The 22,869-nt window shown below is 42.5% G+C and overlaps 1 protein-coding gene across 1 annotated transcript; it reads right to left on the minus strand.

The window, feature by feature from the left end:
• Nucleotides 1-490: 490 nt before the first annotated feature.
• On the minus strand, nucleotides 491-14,311 carry LOC109634998 (protein Wnt-2b-A). The gene is made up of 6 exons (XM_020095874.2): nucleotides 14,255-14,311; nucleotides 9,748-10,563; nucleotides 7,161-7,381; nucleotides 4,269-4,546; nucleotides 2,956-3,220; nucleotides 491-1,770 (listed from the first exon to the last, which is right to left on the minus strand). The coding sequence occupies exons 2-6, from the start codon at nucleotides 9,930-9,932 to the stop codon at nucleotides 1,541-1,543; spliced, it is 1,179 nt and encodes a 392-aa protein (XP_019951433.1). The 5' UTR covers nucleotides 9,933-10,563; nucleotides 14,255-14,311; the 3' UTR covers nucleotides 491-1,540.
• Nucleotides 14,312-22,869: the final 8,558 nt, after the last annotated feature.

The following is a 22,869-nucleotide window of genomic DNA, read 5'->3' on the forward strand; positions in this document are numbered from 1 at the left end:
TAAATGTGGTCCCAGCAGGAGCCCACACTAGGTCCTCTGTGGCACGACCATGTCCAATCACCAGCTATCAACAGCCCCGGGTAATTACAGCCATCTAGTCATTAGCCTGGGACCCACCTGGAATTCCACATAGCGAAGGGGTGGGAGGAGGCCAGCAGGGGTTGGGGGTTTAGGTTGGGCCTTTAATCAAACACTTCCCTCCCCTTTGACTGATATAACACACCCCACCCTGATCCATCTGAATCAGCCTTTGTTTTGATTTGTGTTATTACTGCCCCAGTGTCTCTCGGCCTATGCTGGTGAGGAGATGTGATGGCGTATGCATTTGTGTGATATAACACACGAGAATAACATGGCAGGTTATGACAGCAGCACAAGAGAACTCGCTCATTCCGATTAGTTCTCCCCCGTCCACGCTATCTAGTCTCTTTCTCACCTTCATCCTCTACGTTTTATCCGTCTGAACAAAAAACAAAGATACCAGTGTCATACTAATGCACCATATATTTCATATGAACATCTGTTTAGATAAGGCAATATACACATTGTTATACAAGCAAGCTGGAAGGCAGAGAAGTGAAATCTGTCTGATGTAGTGGTTATGTGTGACTGAATGACCGTCCAGGCTTTATACTTCTTCTTCTTCTTCTTCTTCACCTTCTTTTCATCTGCAGTTTGTTGTCTTACTCACTGAAAACTGTATAATCACAATAATGGGAGTGCTCTTCTCTTTCCTTGTGTCAGCCAATGTAGTGCAGTCTCATCCGCAGATGAGAAATGAAACACTTTACAATTTAAATAAATCACTTTTTAACAGCTTTCTTTCTTTCTTTTTTTTTTTACAGTTGCATTCAAAGTTCCAATAATGCATCCGTCCATTTATTCATCTGGTGTCCATCTCCTCCTCGTCCTCTGGTAGTCCTCTGTCTGGACTTCTGTTTGACTACGCAGAGCCAAACTTACTCTTAAGATTTCCACTTCTCAAAGTGCACTTGTCAAGCTACTTCCCAAAGTCCAACCAAGTATTCGTTTGGGTGGATAAAAGTGTATTTCCCCAGAAAAATTAAGAAAATTATGTGAGTATATGATGTTGTTGTAATAATACTGGATATGTTTGAAGGCTCAGTTAATGTAAAAATGTGTCTTTTAAAGCGTTGTGAAAGCAGCAAACCATTTTAACTCAGAACCACACACTAGAAAAAAAGGCCACCTGGACTGAATCTTTGATAAAAGCCCAATCCACCCGAACCCCAAAGTGTTCGTTGGTTTCACTGTCCATTGTCGGATCCCAGTGGGTCAGTCACAAGGCCATTCACAAACAGGGATTATGGGTATTAATTCATATTGATGGGTACTGAATTCTAGTGCTTTCACAGAGACAAGTAGAAAAGCCATGCAATGATGAACTGAGGAGGGTAGAGGGGAGGGCGGAGATGCGGAGCACTTTCAGACAAACTTTCCCAGAATGCCATGTTCCACAGGATGTCCTGCAAAGGGGAAAGGGGTGGGGCTGCATTATGGGGGGCTTAGGAGCGTGTCCTCAGGTCTGGTCCAACCATTCGGCTCGTTTGGGGGCCTTGCACGTGTGTATGTCCACAGACTCCTCGCAGTCCTTACACTCCACAGCGCAGCACCATTTGAACTTGCACTCGCACTTGGTGATCTGCTGAACCCGCGTGGTGTCGTAGCCCCGTCCACAGCACATGACCTCGCAGCCATCGGTGCCGCGTGACGTCTTGTTGCAGACTCGTCCAGCGGTGCCCAGGGAGCCTGCACAGAGCACAAAATATTTTGGTTATGATAGCTTGAAGTGGACTGAAGATTGGGATGTACTGTCAGAAATTTTAGATTACGTAGTTGGACGTTTACTCATTTGTGTCATTCCAAATGTCACTGGTTCCCAGTGAGGTTTTCATACTTTGAATTGGGAACTCAGAAGTTTCAGTGCATCGTTGTGTTATGCAGTCTGGCTATTACCTAATGCAATGGCATGTTGTCTGTGTCTTATGTGAATGTCATCCCCACAGAGATTAGTGCTGGTGTTTGGTGTGAGAAGCTCCCCGTTTGAACGGCTACCTATCACAACAAGCTGCCCGTAGAACAACAGACCCACACACACAACTATGCCGTGTTGGTAGAGTGGCCTATAGTTACACTGCCTTTCCCAAGCCACTGCTCCCTTTGAAGCCACTGTGTGTGTGTGTGTGTGTGTGTGTGTGTGTGTGTGTGTGTGTTTGTGTGTGTGTGTGTGTGTGTGTGTGTGTGTGTGTGTGTGTGTCTGTCTGTGAGGGTTAAATGGACAGTGGAGCGTGACAGACAGACAGGCTCTCACACTCTGAGGCCCACTTTGCCCTCCAGCTACGCTTAGTTCAGACAGACAGAGAGCGAGAGAGGCTGTGACAGACAGAAAGAAGTGATTTTTTTTTCAAATTAGCTGCTTCTGTCCCTAGGCTGTGGATTCCTCTGGGAAGGTGAGAAAGAGGGGGGAGGATGGATGAAGGGACAGAGGGTGAGGGGGACAAAGAGAAGGAGAGAGGGGTGGACAGAGCTGAATGATAGAGGCGTTGGTGTCCTGTAGCCAAACATTTGTCTGACTGTCTTTTTATCCATCAACACTGATTAGGTGCATCGTGTAAAGGTTGAATAACACATTCTCTGACCGTGGGGTTGTGTACTTGTGTGTACAATTTGTGTGGTTGTGTTGACGGAAACCGACAGAGGTCAGGTGGTCACAGAACGACCATGTCCCCAGGGTACAAGGATATTAGCTTCCACAGACATCACACGGGAGGCCTACTGTGTTATCTGCACACACACACACACACACACACACACACACACTAGTCATGCATGAACATACACATAACACAGTCGGGGCCATCCATCAACATCCATGAGAAACTGCCTGAGTGTCCGGTCTACCTTCTTCTACTTCTTCCGTCACTTCTCTCTTACCTGCTGCTTTGTCTTGCAGGCAATAATCCGGTGAGTTCTCAAAGTAGACCAGGTCATTTTTGGTGGCCTTCCTGAAGGCTTTGTTTGCCACAGCGAAGCCCGTCCCGTCCTGATTCATCGTCACCTCGATGGCCCCGTTGTATTTACGCCTCAGGTAGTCGCCGGTCTTCCTGAAGTCTGACATGGCCATCCAACATGTCCGCAGCGTGCAGGAGCCACTCACTCCATGACATTTGCACTCCAGCTTCATGAATCTCTTCACTGCCTTCACACATAGAGAGAAGTCGTGATTTGGTTTATGTTGTCCTAGCCATGTTATAAAAATTCAGGGAGAGGGTAGAACTAAATTAAATGGATTCTTTTCACATCTTGTGTAGTATCCAGTCTTGCAGATAGTTTTTGGTTTTATTTGCCCAGGTTTTTTATCCACTTTTTAAATGTATACTTTTACTGGAGGTGGATGGATTTTTGTGTAGTTGTTGCTCATAGTAAAATGTATTTAATTATTCTAGAAACAGATCTCTGTGAACAGTTTTATCAGAACAACTTTCCTCCAATGAATCAGCCTTTGACGAATTATCACAAATGATCAGGACACTTTTTTTGCAGTCTCCTCTTTTCTTTGGAGAGGAAAGGGAACTTCGATTGCTTTCCTGAGTGTGTGCAAAAATTTAGTTTTGGTGGAGGTTTTAAATAAAAGTTTTCCCCTCAAATAAAATTACATTCATTTGGGTGGAAGCAGAAAGCTCACACCCCGTTTACACTTTGCTCATACTGAGACTGGATCCTAGGAGGTTGTGAATATGTGAGAATGTGAATAAGGCTTCAAAGTTTGGATTCATTATTTGGAAAAAAAAATCCCTCCAACAAGTTAAAATGTCACCTAACTTTTCATCCTTCATTTGCATGTAAAGATTTTGTGGAATCGAGATAATAGGGATGTGTTTTAAAGGTAGAGTTAGTAACTTGTTTCTGGACTCATTCGTTGAAATTCTCGTCACGTCCCGAAAGCCATCAATAAATAACGTCATCTGAAAAGCTGGTATCAGTTGGCAGGTAGTCCACATTCATATGATGTGAGGGTATATCTCTGATGAGAGGGTCAGAAGGAGGGGGCGGGATGTATCTGTGGCATTTCTCCAAAGTGTAGCCTGCTTTTGCTTTTCCAGAATATCAACCCTAGCTTAAATACCAGCTGAACAGTAAATTGTGCCAAAGATGCAGATATGCCAAAGCTTGGGCAAATATAACAAAACATGTGCATATGCCACAAGATATCAGGTGAATTGATACTGCTGAAACAGCACACTTACTGTTCTGCCACAGCGATTGTTGTGGAGGTTCATGAGTGCCCTTGCGTCTCGAACCGTCCTTTCTTTGGCATCTATGAAGGCTTTGGCAAACTTGATCCCGTAGTTAATATTGTCGCTGCAGCCGCCCCAGTCAAACTCTCCCCGCTCATCACTAGCCCGTCCACGCTTGTGCGGGTCACAGTTACACGTCTTCAGTTCCCCCTGGCTGCAGGCGCGAGTGAGCGCATACACCACTCCTGCTGAGGAGATAGCATAGACGAATGCTGCCTCGCGGCTGCCTGAGAGAGAGTCAGAGAAAGCAGGGAAACAACAAAAAGAAACAGAGAGGTTAAATGTATCATGTCATTAAGATCCTACGAGACCTCAAGTCTTAGAGCTTTGCTGTTCACACGTTAACATGCATACACAGATACACACAGTGTAATGCCATGACCAGGCCTGGGTGTGAGCCATCGGGACGTGAAGGTGCAGCTGATGTATTAGGCCTGACGTGGAGTAGGCTCATAGGACAGCTCTGTTTACATATTATCATGGAAATAATTCTAGCTGTGGGGCTCTCCTCTGCTCACATAAATTGTTTAAAGACAGACACAGTGATACCCCATTAATCAGCGCCAGGGTGATGTCATGACAGCATTATCTACCATTGCACTGCTCATCTGTTCTTCCCTGGTCTCTGTAGTTCCTCAGAATATGACTCATCTATTGTGTGGCCAAAGACACAGGGAGAATTAGACATAGTGTTTGGTCACAGTTGCTTTTTTTCTGGTACTGAAGAACCCCAAAAGCATTATGGCAGCAAGAAGCATGAGAACATGTAAAGTTGTTAGGTCAGCCAAACAGACGTAAGTGGTTTTCACTGTCAAAAAAGGCTTAATTGTCAACACAATGCTCGTATCGCCTAAGTCCGTCAAGTGGTTTGTCAGTCAAGCACTTCAATCCAGATTAAGATAGTTAAACAACGATCAGCCAGGGACTTTGGTGAAGATTTAATGGCCCCTAATGATTCTGGTCTCCTCCTGGATCCATGACAGACCATCTGGAATCAAAGCTTCAATCATTGACTATTACAGAGAGTAATGGTTTCATTTCAATGAAATTTGCTGGGGAAATTCATGGTCCCCAGAGGATGGATCCATGTGTTTCAGGTGAACATGCAACAACTCCAAGTCAAACCAATTTAATGACATGAGAAACGCATTAATCGAATCTTGAATAAATAATGACTTACTTAATAATTACTTGACGTTGGTGAGCCTGACGATTGCTGCTAGTACTATCGTCATAAGACAATTCACAATCAGGTTGCCAGTGGGACACAATATAGCTGGCTTTCATGGTAATGTACCATGCTAGCTGTCCATGCAACACTACAGGGAAGTACACAGGACAAAACTGTACAATCAGATGAACACACATCCGGGTTCAGACGCCGCCTCAGCCTCCTCTCTCCAGACTCCTTTTTAAATTCGATATCAGACAGGACCTGTGTTTGTTTTAACACCTGTGCTTTAATATTTGCAGGTGATGTGATTGGCTGGTGGCTGCACGCACACACAGCACAAGCAAAGCGAAGCAATGGAACCACAAAGCATTTAAGCAATGCATGATATCCCCCCATTCAAAGTTAACAACTGATGCTGCTGCATAGCTGCTTTCACCACCTGCCTATTTGAACGCACCGTTATAGTCTTAGTCTTGTCTTAAATCACCTTAGCACGCAGTTACTCATTCACAAAAGGTGCATGTTACATCTGTTTCTCAGATCTATTGAACTGTCTCTGTTTTTAAACATGCTCTGACAGATACTGTATTAAGGATTTCAATGCTGTAGTATGGTTGTAGCAAACACTATAAAGTAAGTCATAACAAGATTAGTGAAGCAGTATTTCTGTCTGAAATGTGGAGTAGAAGGATAATGTTTTATGACATCTCAATGCTCAAGTACCAGCACTTCAAAATACCAGCACGCGTTCACTCTTCAAACCTATCTGAACCAGAGGAGCCGATTCAACCTGGTTGTTCACTGGAATGTCCTGTTTCATCCGTGGGGTGTGGAGAAATGAGTATGGGGGCAGTGGGTGCTGAGGGGTGCATGGGGGGGGGTGGAGGAGGGCATTTCTGGTCATCATTCAAATCTGCGCTGTTGGTCAGACAGAGGGAATATCACTCTAAATATTTACATCTACATTACTGTTTATTCCTCTGCACCACCACACACACACTCACAGCCCGTATCTCCATATCTGCTACTTTTTTCCATGCATCATTTGCCCCCACACATGCTTCGGATGGCTGGACGAGGGACAATAACAAGCCAAGGAGTGTCAGTGCTGTCAGACTCTTTTTCCTTTTGTACAGTCAAACATCTTATTTTGTGCAATCAGCATTCTGCAACATCTGCGACTTTAAATTAAACATATCTGATAATCCCTTGCTCAAATGCAATAAAAGCAGAAATAGAATAATCAGAGACCACAATCCTAAATATTTCTCTACGTTTTACACGGCATGCCACACAGGTACTTAATCCCCAGTTGACTTCTTGACACCAATGGAATTATGCATGCACTAGTTTAGAAGACAGAGAACATATGTATGTTAACATGCATCTGCTACAAAGCGGAGCGGTCTGGCAGCAGTGGAAAAACAAAATGACGACAAGCCCATGTCTCGAAGTCTGTGTGTTTATTGACGAGGCATAAGGCATTACAACAGTCCATTAGTGACTATAAACAAGGAGCACCAGCATATGTGAGTATGAAGAAGGACGATCACAGAATAAAGGGGAGAAGGACAGAGCGGAGAGCTGGGGTGAGAATGAGGGGTGAAGTAGCAACAGATGGGGCTCGGTATCCATATACTCAAGCGCAGAAACACACATGGACTTACTTCGTAGCAGGACACGTCCAAACACTGTGTGGTCGCGGTCAAGTGTGCTGCAGTTCCAGCGATGGTGTCTGAACTGGTGCTGGCATTCTCTGATCCACTCCTTGGTGCCCTCGCCAATGGCCTGCATGATGTCTGGGTGGCGCTGGCAAAGTTGCCGCTGCTTGTTCACCAAACCTGGGATGTTGTCGCAGATCACTCGGGCCCCGAGCGCTCCGATGTACCTGAGGATGCAAAGAACACCAGAGAATTGAAGGTGGTTTTCACGTGAATCACAACACACAAGGGATTCTGTCTGAGTTGGACTGTAATACAGTGCAGTGCAGTGCTTGATATTGCAGTGTAGGAGTATAGGTGCTCTCTTATGGTAGTTAAATACACATGTGGATGCACACTCAAAGGAAGGTGAGTGGCATGAAGGAGAAACACACACTAACAGTCCTTTATGAGTCAGAGTTCACTACACTTAACAGTTTAAGGTTTGCGAGTAGGAAGGGAGTGGAAACCATTTACTCTGCTCTCCAAATAAATAAGCACTTAACCTCTCCCCACAAGACCTGTATGTGTATGTGTGTTGAGACGTTTCCCAACAGAATAGCTGAAATCATGTTGTCACAAATCAGAGCAAGTAGTCTGAGGTCTCCAATAACCCTGTCAAACTCAGACCCCATTTACTCACTCTACTCCTCTCTGTCCTCATCTTACCCACAGCCCCGCTGCAGAGAGCTTCTTCTAGTCCTTCTCTGTGTCCCAATAAAACTTTTACAGTATCCCATCAAGATAAATGCTGCATCGAGTTTACCCAAAATAAACTCTAAACCTGGTCGTGACATTTGTGTGCGAGCACGAGACCTCTCGCAGCTCAGTGGCTGCCTGGCTTTGGCGGGTCAGTGAGGGGAGGTCAGGGGAGCGTGAAGCTGTGTGGTCGCGTTTTATGAGGCCGGGCGAGAGGATTGAGACTGGAGGCTCTCTGCTCCCCAGAGTGGGATTAGAGGGGAGGAATAAGAACAGAGTGCCCATCAAAGGGAAGGCAGGGCAGCAATTCACACTTCATTTTCTCTCCGTGTGTCTCTCTGAAAGTCAGGTCTTATGGATTTTATAGGATAGTAAATCATTATCCACTACTCTAAAATAACCCGCTGTAAAGACCAGTGCATCAGAGGAAAAAGACACACAGGAGACAAATAACTGAAGGCGATGGGTCGCAAATATTTCACAAGAACATTCATCACAACTATAAAATGTATATTTAAAAAAAAATTATATTGATTTATGCAGGCATTTTTTTTACTTTTCTCAAGTGGGTCAATCTGTGGTGTCAATGCTGCTGATCCGTTCACGTCATCACTTACACACACAGAAATGTGATAAACAGTTCAAACACTGTAAATTCCCCCCAAAGCCAATAATGCCCGAACCCAAAGCCTTTACGCACTCTTCCCTCTACACTCCCCATAACTGCTTTTAATCTACACAACCTATTAGGCATTCCTTTACCCCCATACCCGCCCACACACAGACACCTTTCCTATAAACATGCACACACATGGACATTTTCACGTATGTTTTTAGGCAGGCGTTGAGATATTTTTTTCACCCCCTCACCTATGCTCTAGATGGCTGGTTTTGGGGTATTTTGGTGAAGTCATTCGTGTGTGTGTGTGTGTGTGTGTGTGTGGTACCTGGTGAATTAATGACTGCTCTGCCTTGTCTAATGCAGGCTCCAGCTGAGCTGAACACGCGTTCAGCCAACAGCGCCGACATAAATTACATTTATCGCTGTATTATTATTGCTGAATGTGGCAGGCCAACAAACTGACACGCAGCAAAATGCGTTTGAGAAACAAAATCCTGAAGAGGTGTATTCACAAACTCATCGTTTTGGGTTGTTTTCCTTTTTTTTCTAGGAAATTGTCAATTAAAATTAAATTAAATGAAGACAGAAAAAAAATCCGGTAAGATTTATTCAGCAGTCATTACCCCATAGAGATTACAAGGCAAAGAATAAAAAAAATACTCAGTCATGACAAATCATCGCCTGTGAAACTCTTTTTAATAAGTAATTTAAATTGGTTATTTACAAGAGAAAACGAACATAAGCAGTAGAATCATAATAAAGTTTAAGCAACTTAAGTTGATGAGAAAAGCACTGTCGGTTTCACACTGTGTCTGCCACAATAAATTTACTTACACAAACCCTCAACCCTCATGATGGCCTTGTGCGTCTGCTGCTGGAAAATTAATTGGAGCAGGTTTTTTCTTTAGCGTTTGGAAAAGGGTTATTTAAAATAGTCGTCATAATTTAAATTCGTTGGCAGTTTGAATCCTTGAAGTTTCTAGAGCCAGGCAGCAGTCCCAGCTCCGTTTCAAATGATTAAGATCAGTGATGGATGTTCAAACTGTGTGGCATTTTTCTAACTTTCCTTTTACAACTCCACTCATAAGGTAAATCTAGTTATTATTATAATTATCGCAAGCTTTCTTCGCTCATATTTTCTTAATCGTTTCTTCCAAAAGAAAGTACAGGCTGCAGATTCAGCTTCTATAAATCTTGCTGGCAGGCCTGTAGGTGTGAGGGATGCACACTCACCACCATGAAGAGTCCACCCGAGGTGTAACCAGCAGCAGCAGCAACACGCACGCACAGTAAATCCTCGAACTGGCACTGGGGGTTTGGCACCGGGAAGAAGCCCGGGATGAGAGTCTGACGCCCGGCGAACCATAGCTCCGAATCCGCGTCGCCCGGAGGCTCAGAATCCTGTTTAAACCCAGCATGGTTTGTGCGCCTTTAAAAACGACTAAAAAAAGTTCCCAAAAATTCTGAAATCAGAAGAAAACGCGCCAACTTAGATAACGTTTGATGTGAAGTCAGGTTAAGCGCCCGTTCGGTGTCTCAAAGGCCTCGTTATCCAGTGTGTGTCTCCATATTGCGCGTCAGGAGAGCGAGGGACGCGTTTTCTGTGCCATGTGCGCACCAGACTGCGCGCTTCAGGCTGCCGACAGGAGGTTTACCTGACGAGGCGAGCAACAAGTGTCGGTTGCTTTCACTCCTCCAGCTCCACTCAGCTCCCCAAACACTTATCCTCGGTTGGTGCTCAGTTCAGAGGCATGAGAGAAATGGTCTGACTGGAAGCTGGAGCCAGAGGCTGGTATAGATGCTGCGGGACTGGCTGCGGTTCTGTCGTCTGTGTGACTGCGCCGGGTCGGATGCTGCTCGCACCGGACCTCTCCTTTATCAGTGGACAGAGTCGCGGCTGAGAGAGAGGGTGGGAGAGAGGGGGAGAGATGAGGGAGGGCTCGCTGTCAGCTCCTCTCGCCCATTGGGCAGATGCTGAGGTTACAGAGTTTGGAAGGAGATATTAAAAAGGGATGGGATGGAGAGACGTGCATAAAATGAGGAGTTCATCTGAAACCACACAGACAGAAATTATTCTAATGAATGAAGGCGCCTTAGTTTTTACACCCCAAGAAAATATGGATAATTAATTCAGAGTAAAAAGTATTTTTTTAAATCATATTTTAAGAACATTTCACTTCTTATTATAAGTATTTTTGTATAGAGAATGGACAAGGAGAAATCTGCATATACAAATATTGTGGTAACGTATCACAAGATTTTATCCAAATCTATTGTTTTGTCAATTTGAAAGGATTTTGAATCACTTTACTGGATATAATTTGATGATTGATTTGATTTGTTATTTGATTGCACTACTCTCCATCATCTTCATCACACACACCTTTCAAATATTTAATACTTGATACAAACCTGATGTTATCGACCTGCAAAATGACTGAGGCTAAATCTGGCACCCAGAGATCACAATTGTGTTCCCTGTGCAATAACAGTACGAATTAAGTAGACCGAAAGCTTTTCCATCATATAAGTTATTAATTATAGATTTATTTAAATATTTGTTATGTCTGCAGCCATACACCACCTGAAGCTGAGCAGAAGTGAAAGTCAGAGGAAAAAAGCAGGGAATGTGGGACTGGGAGAACAGAGCCAAATCGTCCTGTGGAACAGCACTATGGCTTAAATATGAACCACATGTGTAAGAGACAGAGTGCTGAGACAGCGCTGGAATAAAGCATACTCACACACACACACACACACACACACACACACACACAGTGTCCCTGGAGAGCGACCATCCTTACCTTTGTTCCCACGCATCTGTCTGCGTGTCTTCAGGTTGTCTTCAGGCTTGGCAGTGTGATGTTTCTGTTTGTCCTTGAGTGACAGGTTAAAAACTACTTTTGAGAATCTCAAAAACCAGGTCTTGACTCATTTACAGACACCAATTCACATATAGCTTTTATCAGCATATAGACCTGATCTCCCTCTCTTCAGGGAGTTTGTGATATCGGGTTGAAAATGCCAGAGTTAAATCAGCTGACCCAGTAACACTAACAAACAAGTAAACAAATCTCGAAAATCCCTGTCGGAATTGAAACTATTAGAATTAGCTATAGCTGTCGCAAACTGTTATTTCATCAAAAGCTTGAGAAAACAGTCCTAGTGTTTATGCCAAAGCGGCTGTTGAAGCTAAGCTCCTTTTAGAGACATTTGTATTTCTGCTTAGAGCCCGACAGGCAGACTGCTGTCAGAGTTAGACACACTCACACACATGCACAAACACACAGAATGGAGTGGGTACAGGTTTGTGAGAGGCCGCGAGGTGAGGCAAAGAAGCTAAGCTCTGGTGAATATTTGTGCACTGCAGCTCAGCTCACAATTTTCTGCTAAATCAAAAGGAATTAGGGAAGCACAAACACGGCTGAGTTATGCTCTCTCTCGCAGGGCTGGAGCTGGAGCAGACGCTCTCTCTCTCTCTTTCTCTCTTTCTCTCTCTCTCTCTTTCTGTCTCCGTGCCTGTGAACTTGACCCCAGCTTTCTCTTCATAAACAATAACAGAGTCAAGTGCCCTCTTGTGAGTAACGGAGGAAAAGCTCGCCCTGATGTGCCGGGTCCAATCTGGCAACCATCACCTCAGAGGAAAATTACTGACAACGCTGTGTTTTAGAGGTTGCATCGGGGTGAAGGAGGGATGAAGGTGAGATTTACAGAGGCAGGGGTTTTGGACTAATCCAATTGATTTCTGTGCTGATACATTATAATCACTCAGGATTATTTCTGAAAGGAAACGTAGTCAGAAAAGGGATTGGCTGAATGAACCAAGGCCAAGTCAGAGGCATGTGCCCTAGGTGGAAGATCTGGACTAATGGCCCAGTAACGTGTCCCCTGTGGGAATTATGCTGTGAGCTGTCACCAGTCAAGCAGGGATGAGCTCAGCGTGTATTCCCATCCTCTGTCAGGCTGGAGCAGGGAGGAAAGCCTGTTGTCGGCAGGACTGGCTGAGTTCCCAAACGTATGAGACACGAGGTCCACGAAAGGGTGTAAGGATAAAGGACAGGTGGAGGCAGGGAGAAAGACAAAAAAGAGAGAGAAAGATGTGGAGTGTTTCCACGTCCGCCATCTACGTCTTCCAAACAACCAAACACTTTCATTGCTCATGCCATGAACTGTTCTGTTGAAATGAAGCCAAATTATCTTGGATTCAGGTGCGGCCATCTTGCTCTGATAGTGTCATTTGGAGGCAGAGTCTGAGCAGTAGTGGTCATGGTGTCGAGCCACCATATCGAGGTCTCAGCATCATTGTCCATCTACTTACATGAAGCAGGTGGGATTTATGATCCATACTCCAACCAGCCTCTAGGGGGCAATCAAGATGCTTTTGCTTCAATTGGGAATTGCCAATTCGTCCATCGTTATGCAGTCTCTGGGTCTTGCCCCTTAGAATAGCAGATGGAAGCGTCTTCTGATCTAAATTCCCTATATCAGCAAGACAGCATTTGTTTGTCTCTGCCCTCAAAAACCGTTGAAAATCACTTTTGAGGGAGTGATCGCTCAGTTTCATGTAGAGTCAACCTTATGGTAAAGGATTGGTCAGGTTTACCCGCAAAGACAACTTGGTTAGGTTGAGGAAAAATGTGTCAGGGTTAGGGAAGCTTTGTCTTCATGGTTTCGACGATAAATTCTTGGTTAACTTCAGGCAGATGCACTCTCCAGGCGCTCCTTCACATTTTTTTGTTGGTTTATTTGTTCGCATGATTACACAAAAGCTACTAAACAAAAGCTTCTGATTTGACTATGACAAATAAATAATTTTGGTTGAGAGACCACATCCTTTGTTCTTTTATTATTTAGGATTGTTGTGCCACTCCAATTGGAAATGGATTTAATGCTGTAATAATTTGTGTATGTTAAGTTGTAGGGATAATAATAGCTGGTCTGCGTGGCTGTTTAAATAATAATCATCTGAAAAACCTGTTGCATTATCCACACAGCTAATGAAAGGTCAGAGGACATCACAGACCCTAAAAATACACAATCCCTCAGCCACGTTGTGTGTGTGCATGTGTGAGAACAAGATCTGTGATAATTTATTGTTTTGTAAATTTAGATCTGCCGACAGAGAGGGGCTGCCTTGAACAAACACAGCAGCACTGGAACCACAGAAGACTCTAAAACATTTGGCTGGCTTTCAGAGAAGATGTCACACATGTCCCCGGATCAAAAGGGAGCAACGAAAGGCAAGTACATCGAGAGATGTCTTTGCACAGGCGCAAGAGAAACCTCCCATATCCTTAACTGCTGCTACTGTATGTGCCCTTACATCACATCACGTTTTGTCACTACAGGGCTATGCTCTTTATTCCTGCGTTGCTTTCTTCATTCATCACCAGGTTGCTCTGTCATTAATAGATTTTATAGCTCCTGTGATGGAAAGCATAGATGTTGTGATAACTCAGACTCTTTTTTAAAGGAGCAGGAGGACGTTGTCATGCTGGACACATTCGGACCATTCACACACATGAACCCACATGCACACTCATAGACTCAGACTATGAGTTTAAAGTAGGTGACATGAAAGTGATATCAAGGACATCATGGTCTCCTTGATGACTTTTTTCAGACATAGTAGATAGACAATCAACTTTAAGCTGCTCTCTTTCACTCCCATTTCCAATGAAATAATTTACAGTGTGCAGAAGTGAAATGGTTTTTATAAATTATCCAAATTAAAATGTACCTTTATGGATGCGCCTCATTTGTACAGCACAGTGACTCCCTGCTCCCTCTGAGTATTGAACTGATTTTGTGCTGAGTAGTTTCCTGTTTCAGTAGGGAACTTTCTGCGTGACGTCCGCTGCAGGTCGTGGGCAGCTGGTCACATGGTGGCTAGCTGAGGTAGCATAGTGAATCAGTGGGGACAGTGAATAGTTCTTCTTCTGTCTTTCTCCTTTTTCGACGGGATAAGGAGCACGCCCACCTGTAAAGCAAGACTCAGATCATTATTCAACAGGAATGTGTTGTGTTTTCCATTTATACAGTAGCTGAGTGTAAAATATATCATTATAATTGTTTAATGCATGGTTTGTTTCGCATGTTCAAGGCTGCACCTGAACATTGACAGCAACCGAAAGTGAAAATGACAGAAATTTAAACAAACCTTCCCAAAGTGGTATCAAAAAACCTGATCTCCACAAGCTTAACCATCTATTTTAGGATTATCATGTGAAGAGAGAATCGAGTGTGCACACAGATGTGTTTATGAGTGTGTGCATTTGCAAATGAAAGCAAAAACTGGGAGTTATTTTTGTCGAGCTGTCTGCTTGTTATTATTTCAGCCTGTCAGCACAATATTTTGAAAATGCCACACAGTCAAAATCTGGCACCTTGAGATCATACTTTTGCAATTGTTTGCCTTAACATTCACTTCTTGTCTTTTTCAATTTCCCAGATTAAAAGTCAAAGTCGGCAAATGTCAAAGTAAAGTGCTTAACTTTTGTAACATTAAATCTGCTTTTTTTATGATAACGTGTAATTTAGAAGGTTTGCTTGAAACAAAACATGTACATCATACTTGGTGGAGCAATTATTTCCATCACTACATGGCGTCATCACATCCATCAAATCAGATTTCAGTTTTTGGCTTTTATGGCTCGCAACTCCGTCCCACTTTTCACTTTCACCAACCTGTTTCCAACAACAGCAGTCAGCTAAAAAAGCTCCTGACCACCACCAAACACGAAGTAAGCAACAATGTGCTGAACATAGTAGGGTACTTAGCTGCTCTAGAGACAGATAATTCCACCTACGTGGGCTGTGACTACATATACTTGACATTGATTGGTTCGTAGACGTCTGCGCTGATGTTGGCTTGTTTGTTGTATTTGCTAACTTTGTTGAATAAAGGGCCTCAATGCAATCAATGTGATATTCATGTGCAGGAACCATGTGCTGATACTGGTTTGTCTGTATCTGCATCATGTTCTGACTTGATCACTGTATGTAGCACATACAAAGGACTGTGGTCTGATTTAGGTCTTAAGCCACTTTGTTGTTTGTTTAGTCAGCTTAACCTCACCACACTTTCACATTTCTCTCTTTATGGCGCATTGGTGCAGGCCAAGTGGAGTCCCGCATGAACAGAGGTCCTTGAGGTAGTTCCAATAGATCCTGAGTAAAAATAAAGAACAGTTGTCAGATTCTGTTTAGTCAGATGTGACTGTAAAGTCTATTTCAGTTTTTCTTCGTACAACCAGACAGATAAGAATAAATACAAAATATTATTGCAATCAAGATACAGTGAGAATCCAACCCTCAAAATCCCTCTCAGATAAAGTGTAGTCAGGGGATACTGACCACATTCTGAAAGTGAACTAAACTTTTGATAATGAGAAAAATCCACGTCCACAATAGTGTGCAAATGTTTAATGCACATGAAGCAAAGATGCTTTAAAAAACTACGCCACACATAGTTGTTATTTATCTGTTAACTTCAGATAAATACTTGCTGTGACCTGTGACCATCCTTTGCCTTTAAACCAGCTCCACTTCTCCTCAGTGCACTTGTGCACAGTATTTGGCAGATTGGTTGTTCCAAGCATCTTGGAGAAATTGGAGAACTCTAATGTCTCCTCCAGACTGACTTGATGATGTTGTGATCAGGGCTCTGTGAGGGCCGGACCATCTGCTGCAGGACTCCTTGATCTTCTTCTTGTTGAAGTTACAGACGTTCTTCATTTGGGTTGTTGTCATACCACAAAATTAACACGGGGCACGGGAAGCCTCCCTGCTGGTGTTGGATGGATAAGAATCTGAAATGACTTTTTGCACAATAGGGTTTAATACAGTAAATCATCATGAGTTATATACACTGTAATGGGGGAACTGAAATGTGACTCATATGTTTTTAGAGAGAAGAAAAAAATCTGTGAAGATTGAATCTTGTCCGAATGTTTATTCTATTTAAAAACAAAATCAGTTTCAAACATAACATGAATATATCTAGATACAAATGCTAAATTAATTTCCATGTGTGTGTACTGCATATTACAAACTTCCTCAAGGATATTTTATATTTTTACAATTTGGTAAACAAACTACTACTACTACATATTATGGTTAATAATAGTAATAAAAAGAAACAGCACTCTCCAGTTATAATGTACATTAAGTGAAACAGGATTAAAACAAATCAAGACTAGGAAAATATGATCAGTGATACAAAAAAAATAATATAGCAGTGAAACAATTACAAAAAGTAAACACATGTAGCTAATAAATGTACTAGGATTAATAAAAGAAAAAAATCTAAAGATTATTAACCATAATATGAGAAAAGAACAAAGCACTTTCTTATTGCCTCTATCTGTGAAATTTGTATACATCAGGTCCATGAAACCCTCAGTTTGGACCATATTGTGATGGTTATGAGTCCTGAGTGACCTCTGATGGGAGGTGGCACAGGCCCTGCGGCTGCAGAGACCCTGCTGTGGATGTTTTGTGAGCGTTCACACCGTGCGGCTGACGTTGAGTTCTGCAGTAAAAGCTGCATGGGATACCTGGTGTTTTAGGCTGAATTCTTGAGTGTGGGCCATTATGGCCCTTTGGCAACAGGCTGTGTGGTGAGGGCTCGAAGTTGCAGGAGAGGTCCCTCCACTCTCTGAGTGATGAGAGCAGGGTTTAACCGGCTGCAGGTGCGCTCGAGACAGGCGGGTCGGGCCTTTGAAGTGGAAGCCAACTGGGACCCCGGCCCATCTCTGACCAGCCGCCAGCACAGACACATTCGCTTTCAATTAACACTCTCCCTTCTCTCTAGATCGCTTCTCTTTTGCTTTGTGTTCTCATTTTCTAAACTCATCTATATGTATGTTCAGAAGAAGAACCAGTCAGCCTGGTGCAATAAGTGCACTATGGTATTTATCATTTCTAGTGAATGACTTTCATTTATAGCCTGTGAGTGCCTGGATTATTCTTTAGAAGGGTTATGACCATTCCACTGGATTTTGTGTGTGGGTGTGTGCTCATTTCTTCACCTCTCACTTACGCTTCATGAATCTTCTGGAGTCTTGGGGCCAGACTGAGCATCCAGAGAACTGTGAGTCCTCACAGCCCTGATCTATTGTTTCTCATTTATCTTTATATGATGAAATCATGGATCTCAGTCTTATGCACATGTCATTTCAACAGAACACATCCTGTCTGTCCTTGCTGTGCTAAACAAGCAAGCAAAGTCATACAGCAGTTCTATACTTGACAGGAAATGGAAATTCTGTTGTGGCTTATTGGGTGGTTTTACTCAAACATATATACCCAATACAAGTATGTAAGCACGCATGCACACTTCTCATTAAAGAGAGTGAAAAAGAGAAATAAATGGCTGTTTCGATGGTAAGCTCCCTGGAGGCAGCTACATCTGGCTCCTGTTAGCCACAAGCGTATAAAAATCAAATGCGGTTTACTCCCAGGCATTCTGTAGTGCACACACACACACACACACACACACATACACACATACACACATACACACACACACACACACACACACACACACACACACACACACACACACACACACACACACACTCTGGGAGGTAGGACTCCAGCATGGTGGTCACCCCCACCAGTTGCCGTCTCTCCCGTACCAGCTCAAGTGAACTCAGACATCAGGGGGCTCAGACAGAGACTAGTATTCCTGGCACAAACAGTAGCAACAAGTCATATACAGTCTCTTTACCTACGAAATATTAAACCCACAAAAACCCCTGTGGATACTTGTCTGCCGAGCCACCGCTAATATTTCTGAGTAAGAGTGGGGGGTGTCGATAATAATGACAGTTAGAAGCTCATAGCTGTGTCAGCAGTAACATGTACCCTACTCAGACTAAATATTAGAGGCAATAACAACTGTAAAATATCATAGTAAAGATAAGCCTATAAAGAACAATATCATTTTATTATATTCATTTTTTATGTTATTTTATTACCTGTACACTGAAATCAAATCACCAAATATCACCATCAGTCTGATCACTGGGTTCATGTCTAATTATGCAGCACTAGTGTGGGAAAGCCATGTTCATTCACAATGCATGCAATCTGTGAGTAAAATAAACTTTTTAAAAGTACTTGCTTTTAAATAAATAAAGTATTTGAAGTAAAAGTATGTGTTGGATGCATATGTCTACTACATCAATAACTGCAAACTTTCCTTCTTTTTTTTTTCTTCCCCAGTGAGTTCATCAGCTGCAGGCAGTGGGGTTTAATGTTACCTGCCCACTGTGATTGGATCAGTGGATCACTCTTCTTTTGTTATTGATTACTTTAAAAATATAGAAAAGTCCTCAGTAGAGTGCATACCTCCACCAAGGTCCAACAGTCCGCCTATGAAACCTTATTTAAATTCACTAGATCTTTTGTTTGGATCTGCACCAAATTGTTCATACCACCTTGCAATGTTATTTCTTGTATCCTCGTAAAAAGTTTATTGGCTTCTCCCCCAACCCACAAAATTTCAGAGAAATGTGTTTAGTAGTTGATGTGTAATCCTGAAAAATAACAAATAAACAAGTAGACGAAAACATAACCCATAACACCTCCTATAACCCTAATTCCTGGATCCACCCCCTCATCTAGATTCACTTCCAAATTCATTTTGTTTTTCCAACATCCTTCCATCAAGTTTCATGGTAATCCATCCTGTACTTATTGCATAATCCTGCTAACAAACAGTGAGGAAACATGCAAGACATTGTTGAAGTATTCTTAAGTATTTAAAATAGGTGACTCACTTTGAATGATCTACAGAAATACTTTATAATCCACATTTAAGGGAATATTTTCTGTGAAAATATTTTGAGAGTATTCCTCCGATCTCTGGTTATTTATTATAACATCACATGTGTTCTCTTAGTGACATACTTTATACCACAGAGTACGTGGAGCCAGGACACAAGAAGAAATGAGGGGAGAGCATGCTACTGTACCACACAAGGATGCTGATATGAGTTCATCAACAGGATATAAGAGATAGTTTATGCAACGTAAACAGACGAGCAAATGAACTCAAACCAGACTACAGCAGCATCCCAGACGTCAAAACAAATCTGCGTGCACTCTGTGACACCCGGCCGGTAGTGCTTTGCTGGAATCGTGACTCGCTGATCGCAAAGTCATCATCACCAGCCCCGGTGATATAGAAGTCACTGACACACTCCGGAGGCATCTGTTCTGGTGAGTAATTGAAGTGCATTTGGTATGTGAGGCTAATAAATTCACGATTAAGACTGAAACCTCTTTTCACTCCATCAGAGACTGAAGTTCAACCTCACTTCTACAATTTTCTGGTTCTCTGGCCGTGTCTAAATGTCAGCGAGGTCAGAGCCAGCTCATCCTGTGTGTTCCTCCAAGCCCAGCAGGCATGTCTGAAAGACTCTGAGACCCTGTGAGTCTGTCTCTGGCTTTCAATTTCCTACCATGGTAAATCCTGGACAAGAAGAGCGATCTTGACTTCAGCTTGGGTGGGTTGAAAAAGTACTTCAATAAGTTATGTATTATTGATATTAGAACGTAATGTCAGAGCAACATCACCTGTATGCCAACATATTGGCTCCATAATTCAACAAGACAGAGACATCACAGACAAGCGTATATGTTTTGTCTTTAACCTTTGAGTGCTGGCATCATCTAAAGCCTTTGTTGCACACACTGCCCTCTAAACTAGGGACACCAGTTAACCAGCTCCAGACACAAGTCTTTCTATCCGCCAGTCTGATGTCAGGAGACTACAAGAGATCGTCGGCGTCAGAATGAAAACATTTTCTTGGTGAAGAACACAGGTTTTCACGCCATATTTTAACAATAGTTGTGTTGTGGCTGACTGCAGCAGTCCAGTAAAAGCTGGCACATAGCTGGCAGCTGGCTGGCACTTGTCCTGGACTGTCAGAGTGAAATGTTGCCCCTAATGTCAGGTCTCACTAAACTCCACTATCTCTGACTGTGATGTATGGGCCCTCTCGTCATCTCTGGAGATCTAACACACAGTCAGGTCGGCCGAGGCTTAGATCAGCCTCTGGACTGCTTCAAGGCACTGAAAGCATCTCCCGGCCTGTTGTTGCCAGGTTTCAGTAGAGGGTGAGGATGAGAGAGCAATGTACTGTTGTGCGGAGCAGTGGCGGGGGTGTAACAAAGTGCATTTACTTAGTTACTATACTTAACTACATTTTTATGTATCTGTACTTTACTTAAAGGCTCAGTGTGTACGATTTAGGTGAAAGGGACATTTGGCAGAAATTGAATAGAAAATAATCCTAGGGATGTTTTCACTAGTGTTTTTATCTAAATTGTACGAATTGTTGTTTTCTTGACCCTAGAATGGGACCTTTATATTTAGAAACTTTATATTAACATGTCGTTCTCACTGTTAGCAGCACTGAGTTTGCATGTGCTGTGACTTTCTTAATTTGCAGTGCGTCGAGCTCTCTCACCGTAGTTTTTACTTTGAGTATATTTTAAAGTACTATCTTACTTTTACTCAAACAGAAACATTAATGTGGTACTAGTGCTTTTTTAAATAACTTTTTTCAGTTTATTTTAACTTTTACAATATTTGAGTTCTTCCTCCACCACTAGTTATGTACAAAATCCTTGTTTTTGTGAAATATTGGAAAAAAAAAAGGTTTAGTCTCTGATTAAGTAATAATAATACAATGCAGTGAATAAGGTTGGCATGTGCTTTTTATGTCAAATATCAATCTAAACAGTAACTATAGCTGGTAAATAAATGCCACGGAGTACTAGTATTTCCCTCAAAAATATAGTCGAAGTATAAAGTAGAATGACTTTTCAAGTATCTCAGCCCACCCTCCCCTTAGAGTCCCTTAATGCAGAGCTGACTGGCTCTATAACCCTGATCCTCACTTACAAATGTTGCAATGCCTGGACGTCTCACCGTGTGCTTCTAATCCAATCCCAAGGTTCGCTATGAAGATCTTCTCTTTGTTCTTCTACACTCAGCACCCGGTCTCTGACATTATCCTAACCCCTAATCCAAAACCAAGTTTGGCCATGACTATTATTGAATAAAATTATTGAAATGATTGAAAACTGTGTTTTTTATTTGTTCTAATCATTGATGGATTGTCTTGTCAGTAAGACGTCTATCACAGTTTCTCAAAGCTGAAATTATTTGCTTTTACTACTGGCCAAAACGAAAATATATTAGATTTACTATAATACAAGACAAATCGTCACATTGGAGAAGCTGGAAATGAAAATAAAAAGGACGTTTGCCATTTTTGCTGAAGAAATAATTCAAACATTTATTTTTCTATTATTTATTTGCGTTACTTGTCAAAAAATGTTGTATTTGCAGCTCTTTAAGGAGCTGTGGTCCATCCAAAGGTAAAAACTAAATTCACTGTACAGTCTATAAGCTTTATTTAAAGAAAGTGCAGAAAGTGTAAAATCAAGTTTTGGTTTTTGGGGGTGGTTATGCACTTAAATATTTAGTAACAGTAAAACCGTCTGCTGTCACAATGTGGACAGAACTAGGCTGGATGTTTCCAGACTTAATGCTAAGCTAAGCTAACTGTCTCCTGGCTACAGTTGCTTATTTAGTGGATGTAAATAAGCAACTGCTTATTAAAATTATCATCTAATTTTCAGAGAGAAAGTGATTTATGCTTTATGTGTGTGCCCATGACTATTTCTTCAATTATTTTCCAGAAGTAAATCTCGTTGTTTAACTGCTGTATCGACCAGTGAACTCCTTAAATTGAGTCTTAATGTCTCTGTTACCATGTTCATCCAGGTTGTGCATGAGGAGAGGACAGAGTTTACTTGGCGTAACATGAGCAACAAATGAAAGGTCTTGAAAATCCCACAGACGGCCGTATCAGCCTGCTCTCTGAGGATTTGAAACAGGGGCTCTCTTCCATGTTCGGCGTGTATGTGTACATTTGTGCCCTGTAGCAGACTGTTAACAGCGGGAAACACATGTCCACATTAAGCACTTTCACTGATCAAGCCGATACGAATGGAGATGAAAGAACAGTGCGGGAACTCCACCCCCCAAAGTGCTGCTGCTGCGAGCTGTCAGCAACAATACCCACTGAGCGTACTCATGTTTTCATTAAAACTATATGTCAATTGAACACTGCTTCTTACAAGGCAGAATAAAATACAACTGAGACATGATCAGAGTAGATATCATTGATTTGGACATGGGTGTTTTTTAAGCATATGATATTCATTGTTTTTGTGGCAGGAGCACAAGGACCTTCACAAGGCTTTGTAAAAGTCTCCAGAATGAGAACAATGAACAGGAAAGGAGAGCAGAGGAGTGACTGATTGCAGGGC

Source organism: Paralichthys olivaceus, chromosome 6, assembly GCF_024713975.1.
Source record: "Paralichthys olivaceus isolate ysfri-2021 chromosome 6, ASM2471397v2, whole genome shotgun sequence".
Taxonomy (NCBI): Eukaryota; Metazoa; Chordata; class Actinopteri; order Pleuronectiformes; family Paralichthyidae; genus Paralichthys; species Paralichthys olivaceus.